The sequence below is a fragment of the Bos taurus genome, chromosome 2, assembly GCF_002263795.3.
Source record: "Bos taurus isolate L1 Dominette 01449 registration number 42190680 breed Hereford chromosome 2, ARS-UCD2.0, whole genome shotgun sequence".
Lineage (NCBI taxonomy): Eukaryota > Metazoa > Chordata > Mammalia > Artiodactyla > Bovidae > Bos > Bos taurus.
The window spans coordinates 132,275,481-132,300,319 of NC_037329.1; the positions used below are offsets into that span (position 1 = coordinate 132,275,481).

At 47.6% G+C, this 24,839-nt stretch overlaps 1 protein-coding gene across 5 annotated transcripts in view; it reads right to left on the reverse strand.

The window, feature by feature from the left end:
- The window catches only part of VWA5B1 (von Willebrand factor A domain containing 5B1), a 64,044-nt gene that overhangs the window by 16,461 nt on the left and 22,744 nt on the right, over window positions 1-24,839 (reverse strand). For 2 of the 5 annotated variants that reach the window (XM_059879920.1, XM_024983069.2), the window contains exons 8-16: window positions 23,724-23,900; window positions 19,136-19,246; window positions 16,805-17,007; window positions 15,757-15,871; window positions 14,129-14,314; window positions 10,791-10,974; window positions 9,615-9,805; window positions 3,553-3,754; window positions 2,806-3,120 (exon numbers count right to left, since the gene is read on the reverse strand). In XM_059879920.1, coding sequence (XP_059735903.1) covers window positions 2,806-3,120; window positions 3,553-3,754; window positions 9,615-9,805; window positions 10,791-10,974; window positions 14,129-14,314; window positions 15,757-15,871; window positions 16,805-17,007; window positions 19,136-19,246; window positions 23,724-23,900 — 1,684 coding nt within the window. The remainder of the gene's footprint in view (window positions 1-2,805; window positions 3,121-3,552; window positions 3,755-9,614; window positions 9,806-10,790; window positions 10,975-14,128; window positions 14,315-15,756; window positions 15,872-16,804; window positions 17,008-19,135; window positions 19,247-23,723; window positions 23,901-24,839) is intronic. The other 3 variants (XM_024983074.2, XM_059879933.1, XM_024983078.2) reach the window with 3 other exon arrangements.

Genomic DNA, 24,839 nt, shown 5'->3' on the forward strand with positions numbered 1-24,839 from the left:
GTAAGATAGCTAATAAAAATGACAGTTACTTTCCTTAAATAACTTTAGTGTTATTAAAAAAACCCAAATCTCTGTGTTGGCAGTATTTTCTATTTTCATTTTGCAGCTGTGTGCTGAGAATCTTTCTGCAGGTCTCCTGGCTGCATGGGGACCATAGATCCGCCTCATAGAGACAAACCAGAAAGGGGGAGTGGGGCACACAGGGTCACACAGCAACTTAGGAATGGACCTGAGATCAGGACACAGGATGGCCTGACCCCAAAGTCCAGACTCTTCCTACTGAACAGGTGAGGAGGCTTCTTGGCATGAATGATGGACAAATGTCCTGTAAACCATAAGGAAAAGTGCTCATGGGAAGAAAAAAATAACATATACAAAACTACAAATAATATAAAACAAAAACCATGTAGTATTATTATATAAATAAGGCATAAATTATAACAAACAATAGAACTATTCTCGATGTATATCCGTATCTGTTCTCCAAATATGCTTCATCAAGAGCTCACCGATCACTTTCTTGAAAGTTTGCCCCAGTTCCTGGAGTAAATGAGCCTCCCCACCATCCCTGTTACACAATTGCTTGAATTCCTAAGTTTCTTCTTAATAGCATTAGGACAAATGCACTCAATTAATGGTGTGCAGCCATGAAATTAAAAGACGTTTACTCCTTGAAAGAAAAGTTATGACCAACCTAGATAGCATATTGAAAAGCAGAGATATTACTTTGCCAACAAAGGTCCGTCTAGTTAAGGCGATGGTTTTTCCAGTGGTTATGTATGGATGTGAGAGTTGGACTGTGAAGAAGGCTGAGCGCCGAAGAATTGATGCTTTTGAACTGTGGTGCTGGAGAAGAGTCCCTTGGACTGCAAGGAGATCCAACCAGTCCATTCTGAAGGAGATCAGCCCTGGGATTTCTTTGGAAGGAATGATGCTAAAGCTGAAACTCCAGTACTTTGGCCACCTCATGCGAATAGTTGACTCATTGGAAAAGACTCTGATGCTGGGAGGGATTGGGGGCAGGAGGAGAAGGGGACGACAGAGGATGAGATGGCTGGATGGCATCACTGACTTGATGGACGTGAGTCTGAGTGAACTCCAGGAGTTGGTGATGGACAGGGAGGCCTGGTGTGCTGCGATTCATGGGGTTGCAAAGAGTCGGACACGACTGAGCGACTGAACTGAACTGAACTGATAATTATTTGATTTATATTGGTTGGCCCCCCAGCTAGTCTGTGTCAAGCACTCATAAGTAAGGACGGGGATGACGGTGGTCACTACGCTGTTCAGCCTGACCCCCAGCTGATCCGTACTCAATAAATGGCCTCGAAAGGTGACGGGTGGACCGATTGGACCTAGAGGGTTCTGTGGGAGGAGAGGTGTGGTCCAAGAGGAGCTAGGGAGGTGGAATAGGGTGGTCCTCATGGTACTGTCTCCAGAGTCCTACAGTCCAGTTCAGTTCAGTTCAGTCGCTCAGTCGTGTCCAACTCTTTGCAACTGCATGGACTGCAACATGCCAGGCCTCCCTGTTCATCACCAACTCCTGGAGCTTACTCAAACTCATGTGCATATAGTCAGTGGTGCCATCCAACCATCTCGTCCTCTGTCATCCCCTTCTCCTTCTGCCTTCAATCTTTCCCAGCATCAGGGTCTTTTCCAATGGGTCAGTGCTTCACATCAGGTGGCTAAAGGATTGGAGTTTCAGCTTTAGCATCAGTCCTTTTCAATGAATATTCAGAACTGATTTCCCTTAGGATGGACTGGTTGGATCTTGCAGTCCAAGGGACTCTCAAGAGTTTTCTCCAACACCACGGTTCAAAAGCATCAATTCTTCAGCACTCAACTTTCTTTATGGTCCAAGTTTCACATCCATACATGACTACTGGGAAAACCATAGCTTTGACTTCTGCTGTTGCTGCTGCTAAGTCGCTTCAATCATGTCTGACTCTGTGCCACCCCATAGACGGCAGCCCACCAGGCTCCTCGGTCCCTGGGATTCTCCAGGCAAGAATACTGGAGTAGGTTGCCATTTCCTTCTCCATAGCTTCGACTAGATGGACCTTTGTTGGCAAAGTAATGTCTCTGCTTTTTAATATGCTGTCTAGGTTGGTCATAACTTTTCTTTCAGGGAGCAAGCGTCTTTTTATTTCATGGATGCAGTCACCATCTGCAGTGATTTTGGAGCCCAAGAAAATAAAGTCTGCTACTGTTTCCCCATCTATTTGCCATGAAGTGATGGGACGGGAGGCCATGATCTTAGTTTTCTGAATGTTGAGTTTTAAGCCAACTTTTTCACTCTCCTCTTTCACTTTCATCAAGAGGCTCTTTAGTCCTTCACTTTCTGCCATAAGGGTGGTGTCACCTGCATATCTGAGGTTATTGAGGGACCCATAGCAGGGGGGAAGGAGGGAAGAGAGAACAGGTCACCGGGCAGATCAAGCAGGAGGTGGAGCCCTCGGCTGTGTGTGTCGGTGTGTGTGTGTGTGTGTGTGTGTGTGTGTGTGTGTGTGTGTGTGTGTGTGTTGGGAGGGGGACAGTGGGGGTCAAGGGATGCAACTGGAGGCAGCGATGGGGAAAGGAGGTGGAGCGCTGGGCGGTGGCAGGGCTGCTGAGAGAAGTAAGGGGTGGGGCCGGGAAACAGGGCGGCCCCTGGGGGAGAGGCAAGGGGCGGGGATTATCGGAGGGGCGGGGCCGCTGTGAGGGGCAGGGCTGTGGTGGGGGGCGGGTGCCACGCGGCTGGGGGGGGGGGGTGGTCCTGTGATGAGGGAGTGGGGCCGCGTGGAGGGGCGGGCCCGCTGCGCTCACCTTGCTCAATCTCACCCTCTCGCTCCGCCAGCTGCTCGAAATCCCGGATGATGGCGCGCGCCGCCAGGTGGTGGAAGGTCTCGCTCCACAGGTCGGGCTCTTGCGCGCCGCCCCTCTCGGGGCCGGGAGGCCCCAGCTCGAAGCTCACTTCCCACTGCAAATGCTGGCTGTCCCGCAGGCCCTTGACCACGGCCTTGCCCAGCACGGGGCCTGGGGTGGCGGGCCTGCTGGGGCTGGCCCGCTCCTCAGACTCGGCCAGGGGCTCCCAGTCGGAGGACGTCTCCGTCGCGAAGGCAGAGGGGTGATGGGACGGCTCTGCGGGCGGAGGAACAAGCAGGCTGAGAGCTGAGCTGCAGGACAGAGGGTCCACTCCCAGGGGACATTACATACCTCCCCGGGATGCAGACACTAGGCAAGGACAGTCCCGCCTCGCTCCTCCCGCCCCAGGGAACCCACAATGTTCCTTAGGAGAACAGGGGTAGCACGGGCTTGTCCCCAAGAGTAGGGCAGACCCCCCTCCCCGGAAGTCAGTACCTGAGGGGGCCAGAGAGTGGGGAGCACTCTGCGGGGAGGACATCTGGGACCCTCGCAGGTAGCCCAAAGACCAGGTTGATTGGGAAGGAGGGGTTGGTGAGGTCCCTGGCAGGGATGGGCCATATCAGACACCGCCCCACCTCCCCCAGGATGGGCTCCAGCTTAGGATTCCTCCATGTCCCCAATCAGATCTTGGACCCTGTGGACACTTACCCAGGTCCCCAGGGCTGCGGCTCTCTGAGGAAGGCTTCAAATTGGACCCAAGATCCAACTCTTTCATGGGGCTCCAGGCCTGGGTCTCCTGGTTGGAGGGCAGGAAGGGCTGGCAGCCTTGGGGCAGCAGAGAGGGCCTGCGGGCCCCTGGACCCCGGAGTTTGGGACCCTGGCTCAGGTCCGGGCCACCGTTCAGCAAGGGCTAAGAACGCAAGAGGAAGAGGAGAAAGCTGAGCTCCTGGTGGTGGGCCCCCTCGCCTCTGCCCCCAGCCACAGCTCTTTCCCTGGCACATCACAGCTCCTCCCTGGTACTGCCCCCATAGCGCCCAAGGACACGTGACCTGCTCTCCACTACCCATGAGAAACATCGACACAAGTAATCCCAAATCGTGGATAAAGTCCAAACCACAGAAAACCATGGGAAAATCATGTACCATGGATAATATTCGAAACCCACTTTTTTGTTTGTTTTGTTTTTGGCCGTAAAGTTTAAAACTTTGTGTGTGTGGTTATAATTATCAACCTTTCCCCTTATGTCTTCCCATTTGTCATGCTAAAAAGTCTTTCCGAATAGGAAAAAAAAATTCTAGAATTTTTGTGATTCTGTTTTTGTTTAAATCTTTGATTCACACAAAAATAAAAATTATTTTGGTGTGAGGAAATAGAAAACAGCCTTTTCTTTGATTTTCCGAATAGTACAAATGTCATCACCGTTTACCGATGACAGTTCATTCATCGAGTCCCTGCAGTTTATCAGTTCTCCATCTCTATCCTAACAAAGCTGTCATGAACATTTGGTTTTATTTCTGGACTTCTGTTTTGTGGATTTAATCTGTCCAATGCTAGTACAAAACACTTCAAAAGGCAAGAAGTCAACTGGGAAATGTATTTGCAGCATGCATGACAAACATCATTTTCAACAAAATGCTTTTATGAGAAAAGTATTATATAAGCCTGTGAAAAAATGCTCAGTCTCAGGAGCATATTCTAAATTGAAATAAGTTATGATTTTTCCATCTATGGATTAGCAAATATTTAAATGTTTGACGACACCCTTGTTGCCAAGGAGGAGACAGGAGTTCTCATGGACTGTTGATGGGCCACTGCGCTGAAGCACTCCTGCAGGAGAACGATTTAGCAATGTGCCATCTGTCAGCATTGAAAATGCACAAGCTCCTTTGACCCAGCGATTCCACTTTTAGGAATTGAATTCTGTGGCAACACACAAGGATGAAAATATCCATGTGCATGTGCTGTATATTTGTTGTGGGACTGTTTGAGAAAGTGAAAATCTGGAAACTTTCTAAAAGGCCATTGATAGGGGATAGTGTATACATCATGGTGGTTGTAGTTCAGTCGCTAAGTTATGCTGGACTCTTGCGACCCCGTGGACTGTAGCCCACCAGGCTCCTCTGTCTGTGAGGTTTCCCAGGCAAGAATACTGGAGTGGGTTGCCATTTCCTCCTCTAGGAAATCTCTCCAACCCAGGGACTGACCCTGAGCCTCCTACATTGCAGGCAGACTCTTTACCACTGAGTCACCTAGAAAGCCAAAATATGTTACGGTACCTCTGTGCAGTGGAGCATCACACAACGCTGAAATGAAAGTCGTGGGTTTTTTCCACACCAAGACGCGAAGATATCCAAGATAAAATGTATATTTTAAAAAATTTCAGCTGTTCCATATTTTGATTGTGGAGAGAGTTACATGACTATATGTATTTGTCAAAACTCAGAGAGATGTTCACCAAACAGAGTAATTTTTACTGGATATAAGAAGTGAATTAAAAAGACATTAAAAAAGTAAATTGGAGAGCAGTTTGTATATGTGATTATTCAAAACATATACGTGTGTTGCATATGTGTGTTTTTGAGTGTGTGTAGTATTTTTGGAAGGAAATGGCCCAAACCAAGGGGGCACAAGGCACAAGAGAGGGGTACTTTGACTTTATATTCAACCGAACTGTTTGAGGGTTTTTCTTTATTGAGAACACTAGTATGCAGGTCAGGAAGCAACAGTTAGAACTGGACATAGAACAACAGACTGGTTCCAAATAGGAAAAGGAGTATGTCAAGGCTGTATATTGTCACCCTGCTTATTTAACTTATATGCAGAGTACATCATGAGAAACGCTGGACTGGAAGAAACACAAGCTGGAATCAAGATTGCCGGGAGAAATATCAGTCACCTCAGATATGCAGATGACTCCACCCTTAGGGCAGAAAGAGAAGAGGAACTCAAAAGCCTCTTGATGAAAGTGAAAGTGGAGAGTGAAAAAGTTGGCTTAAAGCTCAACATTCAGAAAACAAAGATCATGGCATCTGGTCCCATCACTTCATGGGAAATAGATGGGGAAACAGTGGAAACAGTGTCAGACTTTATTTTGGGGGGCTCTAAAATCACTGCAGATGGTGACTGCAGCTATGAAATTAAAAGACACTTACTCCTTGGAAGGAAAGTTATGACCAACCTAGATCAGATCAGCTCAGATCAGATCAGTCACTCAGTCGTGTCTGACTCTTTGCGACCCCATGAATTGCAGCACGCCAGGCCTCCCTGTCCATCACCAACTCCCAGAGTTCACTCAGACTCACATCCATCGAGTCAGTGATGCCATCCAGCCATCTCATCCTCTGTCGTCCCCTTCTCCTCCTGCCCCCAATCCCTCCCAGCATCAGAGTCTTTTCCAATGAGACAACTCTTCGCATGAGGTGGCCAAATGATTGGAGTTTCAGCTTTAGCATCATTCCTTCCAAAGAAATCTCAGGGCTGATCTCCTTCAGAATGGACTTGGTTGGATCTCCTTGCAGTCCAAGGGACTCTCAAGAGTCTTTTCCAACACCACAGTTCAAAAGCATCAATTCTTCGGCGCTCAGCCTTCTTCACAGTCCAACTCTCACATCCATACATGACCACAGGAAAAACCATAGCCTTGACTAGACAAAGCAGAGACATTACTTTGCCAACAAAGGTCCGTCTAGTCAAGACTATGGTTTTTCCTGTGGTCATGTATGGATGTGAGAGTTGGACTGTGAAGAAGGCTGAGCGCCGAAGAATTGATGCTTTTGAACTGTGGTGTTGGAGAAGACTCTTGAGAGTCCCTTGGACTGCAAGGAGATCCAACCAGTCCATTCTGAAGGAGATCAGCCCTGGGATTTCTTTGGAAGGAATGATGCTAAAGCTGAAACTCCAGTACTTTGGCCACCTCATGCGAAGAGTTGTCTCATTGGAAAAGACTCTGATGCTGGGAGGGATTGGGGGCAGGAGGAGAAGGGGACGACAGAGGATGAGATGGCTGGATGGCATCACTGACAATGGACGTGAGTCTGAGTGAACTCCGGGAGTTGGTGATGGACAGGGAGGCCTGGCATGCTGCGATTCATGGGGTCGCAAAGAGTTGGACACGACTGAGCGACTGAACTGAACTGAAGTATGTATTACTTTTGTAATTAAAGAATATTAAATTAGTTAAAAAAGAAGTTGTACCTCTGGGAACATGTACACCTGCCTGGAAGGAGGAGGGTGTAGGGGAACAAAGACACTTGGGTGTAACAGAGAGAAACTGCCCCTTAGTTTTTAGACTAATGGTTAACTACAGAGTCTTTCTCATCTCTATCAAATATTTACTGGAAAGAGGACTGTACTTCCCCAGTAGAGGGGGCTTCTTGGGGGCAGGGGTTAGAGATGGCCTTCCTGTTTCCTCTGGGCCTGAGGTCCTGGCGATGATACAAGGGTCTGGGAGATGAAAGAGACTGGTCCCTTTTAGGATGGCCTCAGTGGGAACTGGTACCCAGACAAGGCTGCTGAGTCCCGGGAGGTCCTTAACGCCTTTATCGCCACCAGAGACTGGGAGTCCCCTCACTCCTGCTCCACGATCACCACCACACTGAAAAACAGAGACTCCTACAGGTTCCACAGCAACAAATTAGTCTAAGACTCAGCCCTTCACCCATCCACAGGCTGCAGGGAGTGTGTACGTGTGTGTGTGTGCATACATATGCATTCGTGTAAGGATACTGGGAATTATCACGTTGTGGAAGAAATCAAGAAGGGGATAGGGAACAGTAAACAAAGATGGGTCAGAAGTGAGCAGGAGAGAAGCCAAACTGTCCAGAGCTCTCACCAAGCAGAACTGTGCGTAAAGGATACCATTTCACCCAACGGTCTCACCACGGGGCATATACCCTGAGAAAACCACAACTTAAAAAGACACATGTACCCCAACCTTCACTGCAACACCATTTGCAATAGCTAGGACATGGAAGCAATCTAGATGTCCATTGACAGATGAATGGATAAAGAACTGTGTTACATATACAAAATGGAATATTACTCAGCTGTAAAGAGGAATACATTTGAGTCAGTTCTAATGAGGTGGATGAACCTAGAGCCTATTATACATAGTGAAGTAAGTCAGAAAGAGAAAAACAAATGTTACATATTAACGTGTGTGTGTATGGAATCTAGAAAGATGGTACTGATAAACTTATTTGCAGGGTAGCAATGGAAACGCAGATGTAGAAAACAGACTTGTTGACACAGGCAGGGAAGGAGAGAGAGGGACGAGTGGAGAGAGTAGCCTGGAAACGTACTCACTACCGCATGTCAAATAGAAGCCAGTGGGAATTTGCTGGGTGACTCAGGGAGCTCAAACCAGTGCTCTATGACAGACTAGAGGGGTAGGCTGGGCTGAGAAGTGGGAGAGAGGCTCGAGAGGGAGGGACATACGTTTACCTATGGCTGACTCGTGTTGGTGCGCCGGAGAGACACACACAACATTGCAAAGCAATTGCCCTTCAGTTACAAACAAATGCATTAAAAAAGAAACCAAAAAATAAAGGACACCTACTGTGTGCCAGGCGCTGCACTAGCTACTTTATCTCTTATCAGCAGATGCTGCAAGAGTCTTCCACCTATGGTTGGCTCCCAGTAAACATCTGTTGGTGACTCTTAGTCCAGTCGTCTGACAAGCTAGTCTCTCCTTTGCAGAGATGAAAAGGTGGGACTCAGAGAGGTTAGGCAACGTCTGTCTGACTCCAAAGTCAGTGTCTTCTAACCACATCGAATGGTTCCTGGCTAAGCACAGAGAAGCACCTTCAGGGACAAGGTGGCAGTGTTTCCATCGCTGGGGAGTGCAGAGAGCTTATGTATATGTGCAGATAGGGGAGGATGGGGTTATTGGGGGGAATGGGAGGATGAAAGGCTACTTTTATGGAACCACAGACTCACAATGACAATGCTATGCAAAGCCCATTTGTAAGAAAATGGGCTGAGGCATACAGATCATAGCAAACATCCATCCGGGTTACCACGGTGTTTCTCAAACCCGGTGATTTTGCTGCCCTGCCCTGGGGACAGTTGGCAGTGTCTGCAGACATGTTTGGTTGTCCCAACTGGGGATGGTAGTGTTACTGGCAACCAGTGGATAGATGCCAAGGAAGCTGCCCAACATTCTACAGTACATAGGACAGCCCCACAACCAAGAGTTACTGCTTCAATAGTGTGGGGGCTGAGGAACCCTAGTCGAGCTGGACACTGGATAATTGGTCCTGCTGTGCCTCTGACTCTGAGATGATCTCTGCCCCAGATGAATGTACAACCCTTGAGGTTTGCAGAGGGTGCAGAAAGGGATGAAGAGGGGAAAGCAAGGGCTTTGCAGGCAAAAGGTCCTGGGTTGCAATCCCCTGACTGGCTGAGTGACCCTAGGTAAGTCACTTTACCTCTGTGACCCTCACTTTCCACACCTGTACAGAGTGGGGGTGGCTAGCTCCTACATTCCCTCCTTTCCAAGGGGTACTGTAAAATCAAATGAGAGTGCAAATGCGGTGCTGTTTGACAACTGGGAAGTTCTATGAGAAGAGAATATGTGATGTCGTTGACCGGTGAGTACCATTATTAGGAAGGTGTCAATTGGAGGTCAGGTAGGTAAAGATTTGGAAACAGGAGGAAGTGACTCATGTTGGTGTAAATTGCAGTCAAGCTCCATCCTTCTGACTGAAGCAGGAGACACAGCTCCTCCCATCTATGGTGAGCCCTAACTCCAAAATTCCCTGCTAGGGTACCTGCAAATCAATCTGCCACCAAGGAGCATCCAGGCTGGTCTGGTTGGTGAGGTCCTGCAGCTTGGTTTTCCGCAGCGGGTATCTCCTGGTAGCCGTTGTAGGGTCACTGGCTATGAGGGTCCTTGGGGTGGGCTTATGGTTGGTGATCTGGTTGGTGCTATATGCCCGCCGTCGCTGGGAGAGGTCTAGACCTGGGCAGGAGTGGTGACAGAGAAGCAAGCCATCAGGGTGGAGAAAGAGAGAGTGGCTTATAGACCCCTTGCCTGCTTGGATGCTTCTTGAGGTTTCTACTGCTTACCTAATGGGTTGGGAAGATCCCCTGGAGAAGGGAAATGCTACCCCTCCTGTATTCTGGCCTAGAGAATTCCATGGACTGTATAGTCAATGGGGTTGCAAAGAGTTGGACACGTCTGAGTGACTTTCATGTTCACTTACCTACTGAAACATAGGTGGGTGTCTCACCTCACCTGGCATCCAAAGCCTTGCCTAACCCAGCTCTAAACTATCTGCCCAGCCACTCTTTCTACTCCTTTTCCAGGCATCTGTGCTCCAAACATACTGGCCGTGTGTGTGTTCTCTAGCCACAACACCTCGACGTCTTAGCTCAGGCAGTCCCTGCTGCCTGGAATCTCCTCTCCCCACTTCTAAGAACTGGTGCCCTCTTTATGTCTTTGCTAATATCCTCTGCCAGATGTCCTTTTCCCTGGGATTCCTACAGTTTGTTAAGCTTTCCTATGGTCCTTGTCACTCTGCTTTCTAACAGAATTAAGGACAATTGTGTCTTTCTCAAAGTCGGAAGGCTTCTGAGGGACAGGTGCCACGTTTGAGCCATCTTTGCTTCCCATTCTGTGCTCAGGACCTAGCCTTAGTAGGTGACCAGTAAATACCCTATGGATGGAAACTAATGCCATAAAGAAGTTTTGGAGGAAGATGGATACAGACTCTTTATCTGTACTGTACCTCTTTCAGGTTCCATGAGCTTAGTTAGCTGAGTTGCTAAAATTCTCCAAGTTTCGGTTTCCTCATTTGTAAAGTGGATGTAATAGCAACCCGCCTCTGCAGCTGCTAACCATTCACTGAGATTGTTAATAAGTACTTAGCACATAGTAGGTACTCAGTAAAAATGTAGCAGTCATGGCTTCCCTGAAGCTGAAGTACAAACAGCAGCCAACTAACCGGGATTGGGGGTGGCGTCTCCGCTGGACGGCTGGGCGTCTTTGGCCTGTCTCGGGTTGAACGGTGCCCCCACGCTCCTGACACAGTCCCCGCTGTCTGGGTTGGGCTCCTCATCCTGTGAGTGGTAGAAGACAGAGCTGCCGGACTCCTGAGAGTGCAGCATGCTGTATCGTCTTCTCTTGTCCTGGAGGGAGGGAGAGAAAAGAGGACTTAGAGTGAAGCTAGGTGTCAAGAAGGACATCCAAAGGGCAGCAAGGGGTGTGAGAGGAGATGGTAGAGGCTCCACCTTTGAAGAACCAGAATAATAGGCAACGGTTTTGCTTGCTCGGGGAATTTAGGCAGACTGCTGTTTAAGGGCGGAGAAGGCAATGGCACCCCACTCCAGTACTCTTGCCTGGAAAATCCCATGGATGGAGGAGCCTGGTAGGCTGCAGTCCATGGGGTCGCTAAGAGTAGGACATCACTGAGCGACTTCCCTTTCACTTTTCACTTTCATGCATTGGAGAAGGCAATGGCAACCCACTCCAGTGTTCTTGCCTGGAGAATCCCAGGGACAGGGGAGCCTGGTGGGCTTTTGTCTATGGGGTTGTACAGAGTCGGACATGACTGAAGCAACTTAGCAGCAGCAGCTGTTTAAGGGATGATGAATGGAAATGGCTTTTCATATCGCTTATGCTGTTAATTGGAGATCAGCCCTGGGATTTCTTTGGAAGGAATGATGCTAAAGCTGAAACTCCAGTACTTTGGCCACCTCATGCGAAGAGTTGTCTCATTGGAAAAGACTCTGATGCTGGGAGGGATTGGGGGCAGGAGGAGAAGGGGACGACAGAGGATGAGATGGCTGGATGGCATCACTGACTCGATGGATGTGAGTCTGAGTGAACTCTGGGAGTTGGTGATGGACAGGGAGGCCTGGTGTGCTGCGATTCATGGGGTCACAAAGAGTCAGACACGACTGAGCGACTGATCTGATCTAATCTGATGCTGTTAATATTTATAATTATATTCTTTGTTAAATTAAAAGTGTAATTCTAAATGTATTGCTGTCTCCAAATAGATGAACAAAAACAGCAGTGTGAACTATCTGCTGCCCTCATTCCATTCCCCACGTTATAAACTATAAAAAATATAAAGGTTTTTGTGGCCACCTTGTATTACAAAATCTGGACCATATTACTTACATTTTGTCAGTAGCTTGAATTTCACACTTAAAACATTTTGGAAATCTTTCATATCAACTACTCTTTTAAACATTTGACTGTATGATACTGTACCACCCCTTATTATAAAGCATTTGCTTTGTGGCCATTTATGTTTTTGCCACCATAAAAAATACTACAATAAATTCTTGGCCATAAATCTATTATATCACTTTTGTTTCTATGTATTTGACTCTTAGGAGGTTTTGCTGGGTTGAATAGTTATATATGTCTAATTTTATTAGTTATTTCTAGAAGGCAATGGCACCCCACTCCAGTATTCTTGCCTGGAAAATCCCATGGATGGAGGAGCCTGGTAGGCTGCAGTCCATGGGGTCGCTAAGAGTCAGACACGACTGAGCGACTTCACTTTCACTTTTCACTTTCATGCATTGGAGAAGGAAATGGCAACCCACTCCAGTGTTTTTGCCTGGAGAATCCCAGGGACGGGGGAGCCTGGTGGGCTGCCATCTCTGGGGTCGCAGAGAGTTGGACATGACTGAAGCGACTTAGCAGCAGATTGCCTTTCAGGAGGGTAAGTCATAATCACACTCTTTACCCAACAACTGTTCTAGTAGGAGGAGAAAGCATTGCTCGTCTCATGCATTAGGACAAAAGAATGGACTTGATAATCCCTGCTAGTAGTAGTAGTCTGGGGATGACCTACTACCTCCCAGGCCTCCAAGAAGGGTCTAGTCTGTGCAAAGTCTTGACCAGCGTTTGGTTTAGCATGTTTTCTCTGCAGTTGAACACCCTACTCTCCAGAATACACTTAATATTACTGACCATGGTTCTTAAGAGATTCCATATCTTTATAACATCTGAAAATTTCAAATGAAATCCTAACTTTTCTTGAAAGATTGGAAATACATTTAACACAAGGTCTACATTCTTCCATGGCAATGCTTTGTTAGACCTGAGTAGGGGCTGACAATTTAGACAGATGTGTGAATTGATGCTTTTGAGCTGTGGTGTTGGAGAAGACTCTTGAGAGTCTCCTTGGACGGCAAGGAGATCCAACCAGTCCATCCTAAAGGAGATCAGTTCTGAGTGTTCATTGGCAGGACTGATTTTGAAGCTGTGATTTCAATACTTTGTCCACCTGATGTGAAGAGCTCACTCATTTGAAAAGACCCTGATGCTGGGAAAGATTGAAGGCGGGAGGAGAAGGGGACAACAGAGGATGAGATGGTTGGATGGCATCACTGACTCAATGGACATGAGTTTGGGTGAACTCCAGGAGTTGGTGATAGACAGGGAGGCCTGGCGTGCTGTGGTTCTTGGTGTCACAGAGAGTCAGACACGACTGAGCGACTGAACTGAACGGAACTGTGTGATCCAGTTTGCTATATTCCTCACCACCACTCATTTCCTCTCTGTCAGGAATGTCTGCCATCCTTCATGATATTTTCCCCTTCAATTTTTATAACAAGTTCATTTCATTCATTTTATACCTGCCCAGTCCCTCTGGGCATTGAGTTTGTGACTCTGGTTTAAAAAGAAAATAAGATGACAAATCCTTTAAAGGGGAGTTGAGAGACTTACTAAAGAGTAAAGAGGGAAGCTAAGTGAGAAAATAGCTTTTGGGCAATCTTCTACATTTTAGCATTTAGGGTTTCACCTCCTTTGATAAGCTCCTCGCTTTTATCCCACTTATGCCACCACATACAACAGAATTATCCATGTTAAGAAATAAAACACAAATTCTTCTAAGGATATATGGCTGGATTAGAGTGTTTGGGGGAAGGAAACATAAGTGCTGTTCTGAACTGAATTGTTCATCAAATATACCCATAACCTACTTTGGGTCAATTATGTAAAATGTATGTTCTTGGGCCTTAGCCACTAAGTTTTATTCAGTAGACCTGGGTTGGAGCAAGGGCTCTACATTTTAAACATGTTCCCCAAGTTCTTCAGCTGCAGGGGGCCTAGAGAACCACAGACTGAGATAGTAGCATTTATCCAAGCGGTGTCACCACTTGACTGAATGCCTATGGCCTAACAACTATACCCCACAGCAGTAAACCCAAATCCAATTGGCTCCTGGCTGCCACAAATAAACAGTCTTTCCAGCCAAGGATGGCCTTGTGGGCAGGGTTCTGGACCCCCACCGACTCCTGGAATTTCTAAAATACTTACAGTTCTAGGATTGGAGATGTATAAAGAGGCATCACAGACAATGCCATACCCCACCAGCCGTTCTCCAGGGAAGAGGGAGCTGGTGCTGACAGGTGAGATCAGGACCTCGGTGGTCTCAGGAAAGACCCACTCCACAGTCACATCACTCAGGACTGGGGCCATAGCCTTCTTCAGGGATTTGACCATCTGTTGGGCAAGGTCAGAACACAGGTTGCAGGGGATGTGTGCGTGGGGATATGCACACGTGAGGAGCATGAAGACCATGTGAGCGTGAGCATGAGGAGGAGTAGCAGACAGGAAGTGACGAGAGACCTTGGGGCGGCCTGTTCAGCAGTGAACATGCATCTGAGCATCTCAGACTCCTAGAATGTCAGAGCTGGAGCAGATCTTTGCTGTCACCTCTAAGCTTAGCATTTTATAAATGAGAAAAACCCAAGACTCAAAGTAGGATTATGATGAGTCAGGGGCATACAGCAAGTTGTGTCAAAACATGGCCCGAATAGTGATTTTGAGCAAGTCAATTTGTCTTCCTGGGCCACAGACCTTCCTGGGCCCCTTTCTGTTAAAGGGAGTTGGTAATTCTCCACTCTCAGTGTAGTTGAGAGGACTACTTGGGATACTGCATTTCAAGTATCTGCCACAAGACAGGTGTTCAATAAATGACAGCTAGTTTAGCACTTAGTGGCTTAGCATCCCCTAGAGTGATTTCCTCAAATGTACTACAAAGGTGGAGAAAAAATAATCTGGGGAGTATGGCAGCCGTAGAGATGCACTTTCAATCTTTCCTTTGAGACAGACTGTGCTCTTTTGCTGCAAGGAATGCAGTTAGATGGCAGTCTCCACATGCAATGCCTCATCTTTCAAACCAAGACCGCACAGCTCCCTGGAAGCCCCGAGGCAACAGATGAGCAGTGCCTGGCCTTTCCACCCAACACAGATGACCTAATGGGCAACTCTTGCTCCAGAGATCCCTGGTGGGTTGGTTAAGACCTTGCCAGACCCGCGCTGACGTCTGAGGCTCTCCCTGCTCAATTCTGTTTCCCTCCTTCCCTTTCACAAGTGCTGCATCTGCACATGGACTCAAGAGTTTTCCTTCCTGTTTCCTCTTCCCTTCCACAGATTTTAATCCCTCAAGAAACCTCTTGCTCTTCAGCTTTCTTGTTTCTTGTCCCTGGAGGATATGGACCAACACAGAGACTCTCTAAGGGCTGGATTACTTGTGCCAATTATACAGGACATGGAGAGAAGACTAATGGCCTTGACTTCTTCTGGGCCCTTTAGATTCTTCTGAGCCATCATTTATCATCATCAGGAACACGTCCAGAAAGGACCCCAGACACAACTCATATCCAAGAGGCAGTGATTCCTTTGGCAGCCCCAATCCAACCCACCCAGGATGAATGGAACATATGACCCAGTGGATGGAGACAAGGGCATCTAGTGTCCTGCACTAACTCCAGAAATTGCCCACTCTGTGCCTCCACCTGTGATTCTCCCTGAGGTGCAATGTGGCCTAGTGGAGAGCTCAGATTTGGGGTGAAATCCCAGTTCCACCACTGAGTTGCTGTGTGGCCAGTCTGGGCTTCTGAGGTTCCAGCACCAGAAAAGACTGAGGTCCTTCTGCCTACCTTGGGTTGCAGCCGCTCCCCCTCCTCCAGGAACTCAGCACTGCCCTTGGACACAGTTGCCAACCCTTTCACCAGTCTGTGGCAGACGTTGGGTCCAATTCCAAAGCTATAGCACCTGGGAGAGGAGGAGAAAAGAGACTGGTACTTCCCACCCTCTCTGCTATTTTGTCCCCTGATAGGAAAGGGGCAGATCATGAGCTATCTCAGAGCTGGCCCTGGCTTCAGGCAGAGGGTGAGGGAGAAGGAAGAAGGGCATCCATGGACACTCATTCACACATGGACAGCCCATCACCTCCCACCCCAGTGCAGAGCCAAAGCAGGAAGGGCTTCCTCTGTTGAGGCTACTCTTTGGGACCTGGATGCAAGGTCGTGAGCATCTTATCCTTCCTGAACTGTTGTGGGGAAAAGGCAAACTTTGAAGTCAGCCACACCACCAAAAAAGGTCCATCTAGTCCAGGCTATGGTTTTTCCTGTGGTCATGTATGGATGTGAGAGCTGGACCATAAAGAAAGCTGAGTGCTGAAGAATTTATGCTTTTGAACTATGGTGTTGGAGAAGACTCTTGAGAGTCCCTTGGACTGCAAGGAGATCCAACCAGTCCATCCTAAAGGAGATCAGTCCTGAATAATCATTGGAAGGACTGATGTTGAAGCTGAAACTCCAGTACTTTGGTCACCTGATGCGAAGAACTGACTCATTTGAAAAGACCCTGATGCTGAGAAAGATTGAAGGCAGGAGGAAAAGGGGATGACAGAGGATTAGATGGTTGGATGGCAACACAGACTCAGTGGACATGAGTTTGAATAAAGTCTGGGAGATGGTGATGGACAGGGTGGCCTGGCCTGCTGCAGTCCATGGGGTCACAAAGAGTTGGACACGACTGAGCAACTGAACTGAACTGAACTGGACACCACCCTGGAAGCAAAGCACTGGAGGAATGTGGGTCCTTGCTTTTCCTTCTGGCATTTTCCACGTTACCCCAGGTCTGGCATCCCCAGCCCAGGGCAGCCCAGAAAAGCCGAGCCCTAGACCTTCAGCCTGTGCCCACCTGGTGGAGAAGGCGTGGTTTCGCACCAGCTCCAGCACCTTCCCGGTGTTGTTGACGGCGCCGTCTGTGATCAGGAAGAGAAGCCTCGGGCAGCCTCGGAGCACTGGCTGCCGGGTGACCCACTTGAGCGGGGAGAGGATGTTGGTGCCACCCATGTCAGCTCGCATTTTCTGGATGCTATCGCAGGCCATGGCCAAGTTCTCCTACAGAGGAAGGTGGAGGGCAGGGAGGTGGTCCCCAGGGCTGTCATGTGGCATGGAGACGCCCAGAACCCGGAGGATGAGTGCTTTGTTGCCCTGAATTTTAGTTCAGCCTCACTAGACTTGACTCCTCTTCCCGGTTTCATCTCTGCCTCACGTGCAGGAGGAACAGGTGGTCATTTTCTGGTGTGAGGTGCCTAATAACACCATCTACCAATGCCCCAGATGCCACCACTCACGATGTATTAACTCGCTGTTGCCCTTTCTTTGTTCCTCTTTAAAAATGTAAACATCCCTGGAAAAGGTAGCACATTAGATCCTGATTGCTCAGCACAGAGGAGGTTTCCTTTTCTGATGAGTGAGGCAGGAGGTGTGGTGGAAAGACCAGTAGTCTAGAAATCTTAAGACTCAAGTCCTGGCTTGACTGTGGCACTAAATTCCTAGGATCCTTTGAGGAAACCATTTCCCTCATCTGGGCTTCAGATCTCCACCCTTGTGGACCAGTACTGCGAGGCACAGTTGGCCAAGGGTTCTGGCACTGGATGGATGCCACTGGGCACGGACAGATTCCTGCTGGATGTTGCATCCTCCTGATCCTGACTCAGGAAGAAGCTCTTCCAACACGCACACTCGGAGCGATGGAATATATCAAAAGTCCTCAAATGCATATGTACCCTTTGAACTAGCAAGACTAGAAATTTATTCCAAGGGAATCATTAAGGATGGATGCAAGGCCTTTGCTGCAAAGATGACTAAATCGAAAAAAATGGGGACGACTTAAATGCTCAACTGGAGGGGCTTAGTTAAATAAGTCACAGTCTGTCTGTGTAGCGAGATACTAGGCAACTATTGAAATTATGTTGCAGATTAATACTCACTGGCATGGACATACGCTCAGGATAGGCTGTTCTCTTAGAAAAATAGGTTATACAGACAGTATGGGAGGTCTAATCCTATCTTTATTGAAAATGTGTGCAAATGCTTAGAACAAGAAGGGATTTATACTAAGCTGTTAATAGTGGTTTTTTTTTTTTTCTCTTTTTTCTGACTAATGATGGGTGATTTTCAAATTTTTCTTTTCAACCATCTCTAGATTTAAAAATCATGGGACAATCAATATATATTATTTCTGTATTGAAGAAACCCATAAAGAAGTTATTTTTAATTGAAAAGGGGTTCCTATGTCCCTCTTTTCTCATTTCCTACACCTTTTCTCCCCCTTTCTCTCTCCTTCCCTCCCTTCATTTCTTCCTTCCTTTTCCCCTTCTTCCATCCACCCCTCCATCCCTCTGTTCCTTCTTCCCTGTGTCTAGACCTGTACAGGGACACACCCTCCTCCCCCTTCTTTTTGGCCTTGCTGGACAGCTTGTGGGATCTCAGTTCTCCAACCAGGGATGGGACCTGGGCCACAGCACTGGAAACCCAGAGTCCTAACCACTAGGTCACCATGGAATCCCCTAGGATACTCCTGTTCTGAACATCCTGCTGGGGCCAAGGTCTTCTTGTTCCAAATTGTGCCTTGTCGTTTGGAAATCTTCAGAAATCTTAAGATTTCTAGACTAGTGGTCTTTCTGCCACACCTCCTGCCTCACTCATCAGAAAAGGAAACCTCCTCTGTGCTGAGCAATCAGGATCTGATGTGCTACCTTTTCCAGGGATGTTTACATTTTTAAAGAGGAACAAAGAAAGGGCAACAGCAAGTTGGCACGTCGTGAGTGGTGGCTGTGGAGCTGTGTGGAGCACCACGCTCAGCCCCCTTGCCCACCTATTCACTCCTCTGCCCCTTGCCATTCACGCCTTCACTCAACCTTGCGTGAGTCCATCATTCTTATGAGAGGGAGGCTTCAGCGGGTGGGAGGCCTAAGGTACCCTCTTCCCTGTGCTCCCTCACTGAGCACACCCATACTTTGCCCCACATGTTCCTTATTTTGGGGAGGGGAGGTCAGCGGATGGCCTGCAAGGGGAGAAACTCCCCTATGGTTCTCTGCTCCTGGCCTCACCAGCTAGGTTCTACACGGGGTTAGGGTCCTCTGAGGGCAGGCCTTGAGGTTACCTCCTTTTTCCTTTTCTTCCCTTGCCTCTGCTCCTCACCACCCAACGCCTCTTTGTCCCAACCATGCCCCCTCCTTACCTCATTGTAGGTCTGACTGGAAGGGAAGAGGGTTTTAAACGTGGATCCAAACCCAATGACATTGAAGAGGCAGGTTGGCACGAGGCTCTTAAGAGCCACCAGCATGGCATCCTAATAGGGAAGGAAGGGACTTTTAGGATTCCAGAAGGGGTTCTTCCTTTGGTCATTACACAGCAGTGTTCTCATACCAGCAGAGAGGCAGCCTCCAAGGGAACCTTTCGCCCTCTGCCTGCACCCGATCACGCTTCCTCCCCCAGAGCAAGAAATTCACTGATGCTGACCAGAGGCTGGGCCAAAGCCATCATCATAAAACTCCTCATCCATGTAGCAAGTCTGATTTCTCAAAGCCATTCTATTATAGTTTGCCAGTTCCATTTCACCTCCTACTGACCCTGAGCGGTAAGGAGAGCCGGAAGTATGCATTCCTTTCCGCCAAAACAAAATTGACATCTAAGGGAGACACATGGCCTGGTCTCGCTGGCCATGGAACAGGCTTCTGTCTGGCTGTCATCCAGGGCCTCATCAGAAACTGCCCCCCACCACTGTCATGAGCTAGGGATACATTTCTTAGGGAGAGTCTCTTTAGCTCATCTGTTGAATGCCCAGAATGTACTTTACATGCATTATCTCACATAATCTTCACAATAATGCTTTGAGGCAGGCACAACATCATCCTCATTTTATTCAAGAGAAAACTGAGGCACAGAGAGGTGGAGTGACTTGTTTGCGAGCATCTGGATTGTAAATTAGTGGAGCCAGGACTCAAATGTGTCACTCTGACTCCAAGCCTGTGAACATTAAAGGGTCTGACCCTATTTGACTAGGCAACACCAGGAGACCTTCATCAAGGTATATTCTAAAAATAATGACGCAGAGAGAAGGTGGTGATGACAAGTGGGAAAATGATGGTATTGATGATGAGGAGGATGTAATGCAATGATCAATGTCAAGCAATCACTATGTGCTAAGCACTTTACATTATCTCTTTTCATCTCTATAATATATATTACAGCATAGTGGTTAAGAAGATACACTTGGAAGTTAAACATATCTGGGTTTCAATCTCACCTTTACTAACCTGACCTTGGGTTAGTTATGTTATTTTTCTGAACTTCAGCATGCCACACAGTAGAATATTCAGTAAATGGTTATTATTACTTACCCTATCTAATACATATTAATAAAAATACCTCTATTTTACAGATAAGGAAACTGAGGAATTGCACTGGGTCATAAAACCTAAGAACAGGGCTGAGGCTTTCAAAGCACAGCACTGAGATCTTCAGTCATGTTGGTTCTGGCTTGGCACAGAACTCGGGAATGAGGGGCTTTTCCCCACCCTCACAGAGTTTATTGATGGCATCCCAGGGATCTCGGCATAGCTTCACAGAAACAAACTGTTATACTCCAAAATCTAGAAGCAAACAGTTGCAAGTAGATCCTGGCAACTTTCACACCATATGGTCTTTCAGGCTCCACAGCCCTGCAGCCCCTCCCCCACCCCGCTTTGTAAATATTAACATCACTGTTCTGTCCCTCTCCTTTTATTACTTGTGTCAATACATCTTGTTTTTCTGCAAAAGAAGTCAATATCTGTTTATTTTTTCATTGGCTGCTAATGTGTATTGCTGCTAGCAGGAGATTCTGCTGATCCATATAGACTGTCTCTGCTCACACCTATTACAATTTTTAAAGCCATGTTTTTGGCAGCAGTTGGTAGCTGAAGAAGGAGACCAGCTGCAGGAAATTAAATTGGCTGAACTTTGCCTTTTGGCGTGACTGTTTAGATTTCTATTCTCCCTTATATCCCAAAGCCTAGCTTTTCCTAAAACTTCAACCTAATGGGCCACCTAAAGACTTCAGCAACCCCAAAATGGCCTCATTGTCAATGGGGAAAGGGACATGTGGCTTGAGTAATTTCTGTGACTTTTTCTAACAGGGGCACATTTAGCAGAATGGGTTGTGCCAACACAAAGCCATTTGGGAAAGGATGACCTTGAGCTCCCTGAGCTGAACTGGAAAAGAAAGCATGAGCGACTCCAAGGGGAAAGGGACTGAGACACAAATCAGAGCTAGAGAAAGCTATTGTCAGGGAATTCTGACAATAGGTCTTTAATTCAGGAACTGGATTTCCACTCATCAATAAACTCCATCGAACTGGTAGTAACTGCCTGGAACACCAAGCTAAGAAGGATATACAGATTGAGACCAGGCTCAGCATTGAAAAAAATGTCATGGTCAATTATATTTTTATTTTTAAATGAAACAGAGATTAATATTCTTTAATGATAAAAGGTATAATTCACAAAGAAGATGGACATCATAAACCGTTAGACATCATGGTCAATTATTGATGTCTGTCTGGACTTGGGAGAGGGGAATGGAATGATGTGTGACATATGCTTGCCCTCCCTGAATGAATCCTCCCTTCTCATCGAGAATAAATAAAGCCCAGAGTTGAGAATCAACTTGTCCAAAACCACATAGCAAGTCTGTGGCAGAAGTGACCCTGCAACCCAGGCATTGCTTTTCCCACAGAGCTATGAAGCAAGAATAATAATCAGAGAAGAGAGGTTTTCTTAGTGGAAGAGTCTGTATAATCCCCTGCCAGCAAGGTAAGGAAAATGAGCACCAAGTCAAGATCCAGAAGGCTTAGGTTCTTGAACCAGCTCTGTGATGTTGGGAAGAACACTTAGCCTTCTGTGAACTCAATTTCTTTACTTGGAAAATGGTGGGGAAAGGGGATTAAATGATCTCTAAGCGATGTTTTAGGTATGTGATCCCATGATACTCTAGAGTAACTGAAGAGATGTCTTACAAATTGGTACAGCTGTGGAATGGAATATACATGGCCACACAGGCCTGCCGTGTGCTTCAGCACTCTAGCACTGTGGACAGCTCCCCATCTTGCTGCTTGCCTTTGATGGTGGGCAGGGGTAGTCCTGCACCTGAATGTCAAGAGGCCTCAAACAGGAACTTGGATCTGATGTATGACTGCTCTGTCATACTTCAAGAGCAAACCCAGTCATGGCAAGGCCGAGGAGACAGCTGCCATCATGGATCCCACTTAACCCCATCCCTCCCTGCTGGTCCTGTTGCCCTGGAAACAAGAGGTTGCTCCAAGGACAAGCTAGGGGGAGGGATAAACTTTCAGGCAACAGCAGAGCCCTCTCCTTGGTCACTCACCCCTTGCTCTCTTGAACTGTAATCCTTTACCCAGTTCAGTAAACAGTGACCAAGGGCTCTTTATGCACAAACACAGAGCTAGACCCAATGGGGAGAGAGACGAGGAAGATCTGCTCTTTCCCCTCAATAAGGGAATAATTCCAGAGAAGGAGGCAGACATCTGCACAACTGAAAACACACAGAAGAGTTGGGTAATGCCATAATTGAGGTGAATGATCTTCTGAAGGAGCCGGGCTGCTTCTGGATGTGTGTGTGTGTGGGGTTATTCTTCTTTCACCTGCTCTCCTTCGGAACTCCCAAAGCATCAAGACCACACTCCCAGGAGCGCTGGGTTAACAGGGCTGTGCACCTCACTGGACTGTGAGCTTCTGGGTTTTTCGTTTGGTTTGGCCATGCCACATGCTGTGTAGGGTCTTTGTTCTCCAACCAGGGATTGAAACCCAAATCCTCGGCACTGAAAGCATGAAGTCCTGACCACTGGACCACCAGGGAGTTCCCCACTGTGAGCTCCTTGAGGGCAGAACTGTATTTACAACCTGCCCTCTTTCCAGACAGTAAAGAATCTTCCTGCAGTGCAGGAGACCTGGGTTCCATCCCTGGGTCAGGAAGATCCCCTGGAGAAGGGAATGGCTACCCACTCTGGTATTCTTGCCTGGAGAATTCCATGGACAGAGGAGCCTGGTGAGCTACAGTCTGTGAGGTTGCCTGGACATGACAGAGCAATTAACACTTTCACTCTTTCTGGATTTCCAAGCATCGGGGCTTTGCACATATTAGGCATTTGAAAAAAAAGAGAAAAGATGAATCAAATCATTTCACTGGATTTGACACATTCCTTGATGGCAGGGGCCATATCTAATGAATCTCTGATGTCACATGGTAGAAACAGACAGACAGGGGTTTAATTTTAGACCGTGACCTTGGGTACATTACCGAAACCCTCAGGATGGGTTTTCCCATTTGGAAAACGGGGACAACTGGACCAGCCTCACAGGATTACTGTCCGGATTAAACACCAAGCTGTGCACTAAGTGGCTGCACAGAGCCTGACTCATAGCAGGTCCTCAGCCAATGCTAATTTCCTTCCTCTCTGCTCTACATCCCTCTCCACTGAGTACTTAGTGAGGCGTTTTAGCCAGAGCAGGCACACAACAGAGCTGTGGAGAATTCCAAGGGGAGTTGCTGATGACTTCATTCCTTGAAAATAGACAGCAGTTAACCTCCGCTCATATCACTGAGCAGAGAGATCTCTGTCTAAACTGATACAAAAGAAATTGCTCGTCATGTCTCTTAGCCAGAGATAGTCACTTAAGGAAGTGGCTCAGGTGTGGAAGGAGAAAGTGCTGAGAAGCTGGTTACCCTGGAACCCTAGATCCTGGGGGTGGGGTCCTCGTAAATGTACCTTGACACATTGGATGTTGGTCCCATTCATACTGCCACTCCTGTCGACAAGGAAGATAAACTCCCCACGGGTCTTCCTCAGGTTCGGCTGGACTGATTGGAGGTCGGGGCAGAAATTGAGCATGATGACAGAATGGTGGGGGATGTCCTTGTGAAGGCGTTTCCGGATGATTTCTGTCTGGAGGAGAAAGGAAAACTCTCACTTGAGCATTCAAGGGGCCCAGAGCTGGGGGCTCACCCTGGTGGCCCCCATCACTCTCCAAGTTTAATCAGAATCCCACTCATCCTCTGAGTATAAGACTTCCAGGTTGACCCTACCTGGCTCTTCTGCTAGATGTTCACAGGTTGCAATAGCAACAGGGACTTTGGAGGCGGGAAGACCCGGGTTTGAATCTCAGCTATCACTGTCCAGTCGTGTGATGTTGGGTCAGTCCCTCCTCAGGGTCTGTTGCTTCTTTGGAAAATGGGACAGATAAAGTCCATTTCTCAGGGTGGTTCTGAGGATGAACTGGGCTGGCCTGCAGATGGGAAGGCCCTGACACGCGTGCAGGCCCTCAGCTGAGTAGCCGTTTCTTTCCCTTTCACATCCAGGGATAAGCCACTCTCGGGCTCACCTTGGCTTCTCTGGTTTACCGATTCTCTCCCTCTGATAAACTTCCTACTCACGCTTCAAGTTTTACCTCTTTGGAAATCCTGCCCCCATCTTACATGAACTTAATTACCTAGTTTCCTTGCCCATGAAATGAGGACAAGAGTACATACTTCACTGAGTTGTATGGCCTAAATGCAACACTTGTAGGGCATCGCTCAGCAGAGTAATTGTTGCTGAACAGCAACCATCGCTGCTCTTGCTATTTGCCGCAGGGACCCAGGCATTTCTCACACTGAGTTTTTTGCTCATCTCTCTGTCTCCCCTCTAATTTGGGGGCTACTTGAAGGCAGACCATGCTTGAGTCTCTTGCATCTCCAGGGTTCCACATAAAGCTTGGTATAAAGATGGGCTCAGGAAATATTAAAGGAAGGATACCACCACAATTCTGTACTTTTCATGGATCCTCTTAGCTGGCCTTGTCATGCTGCTACTGAACTGTCTTAGACTCTTGCAGTCATCTCTGCA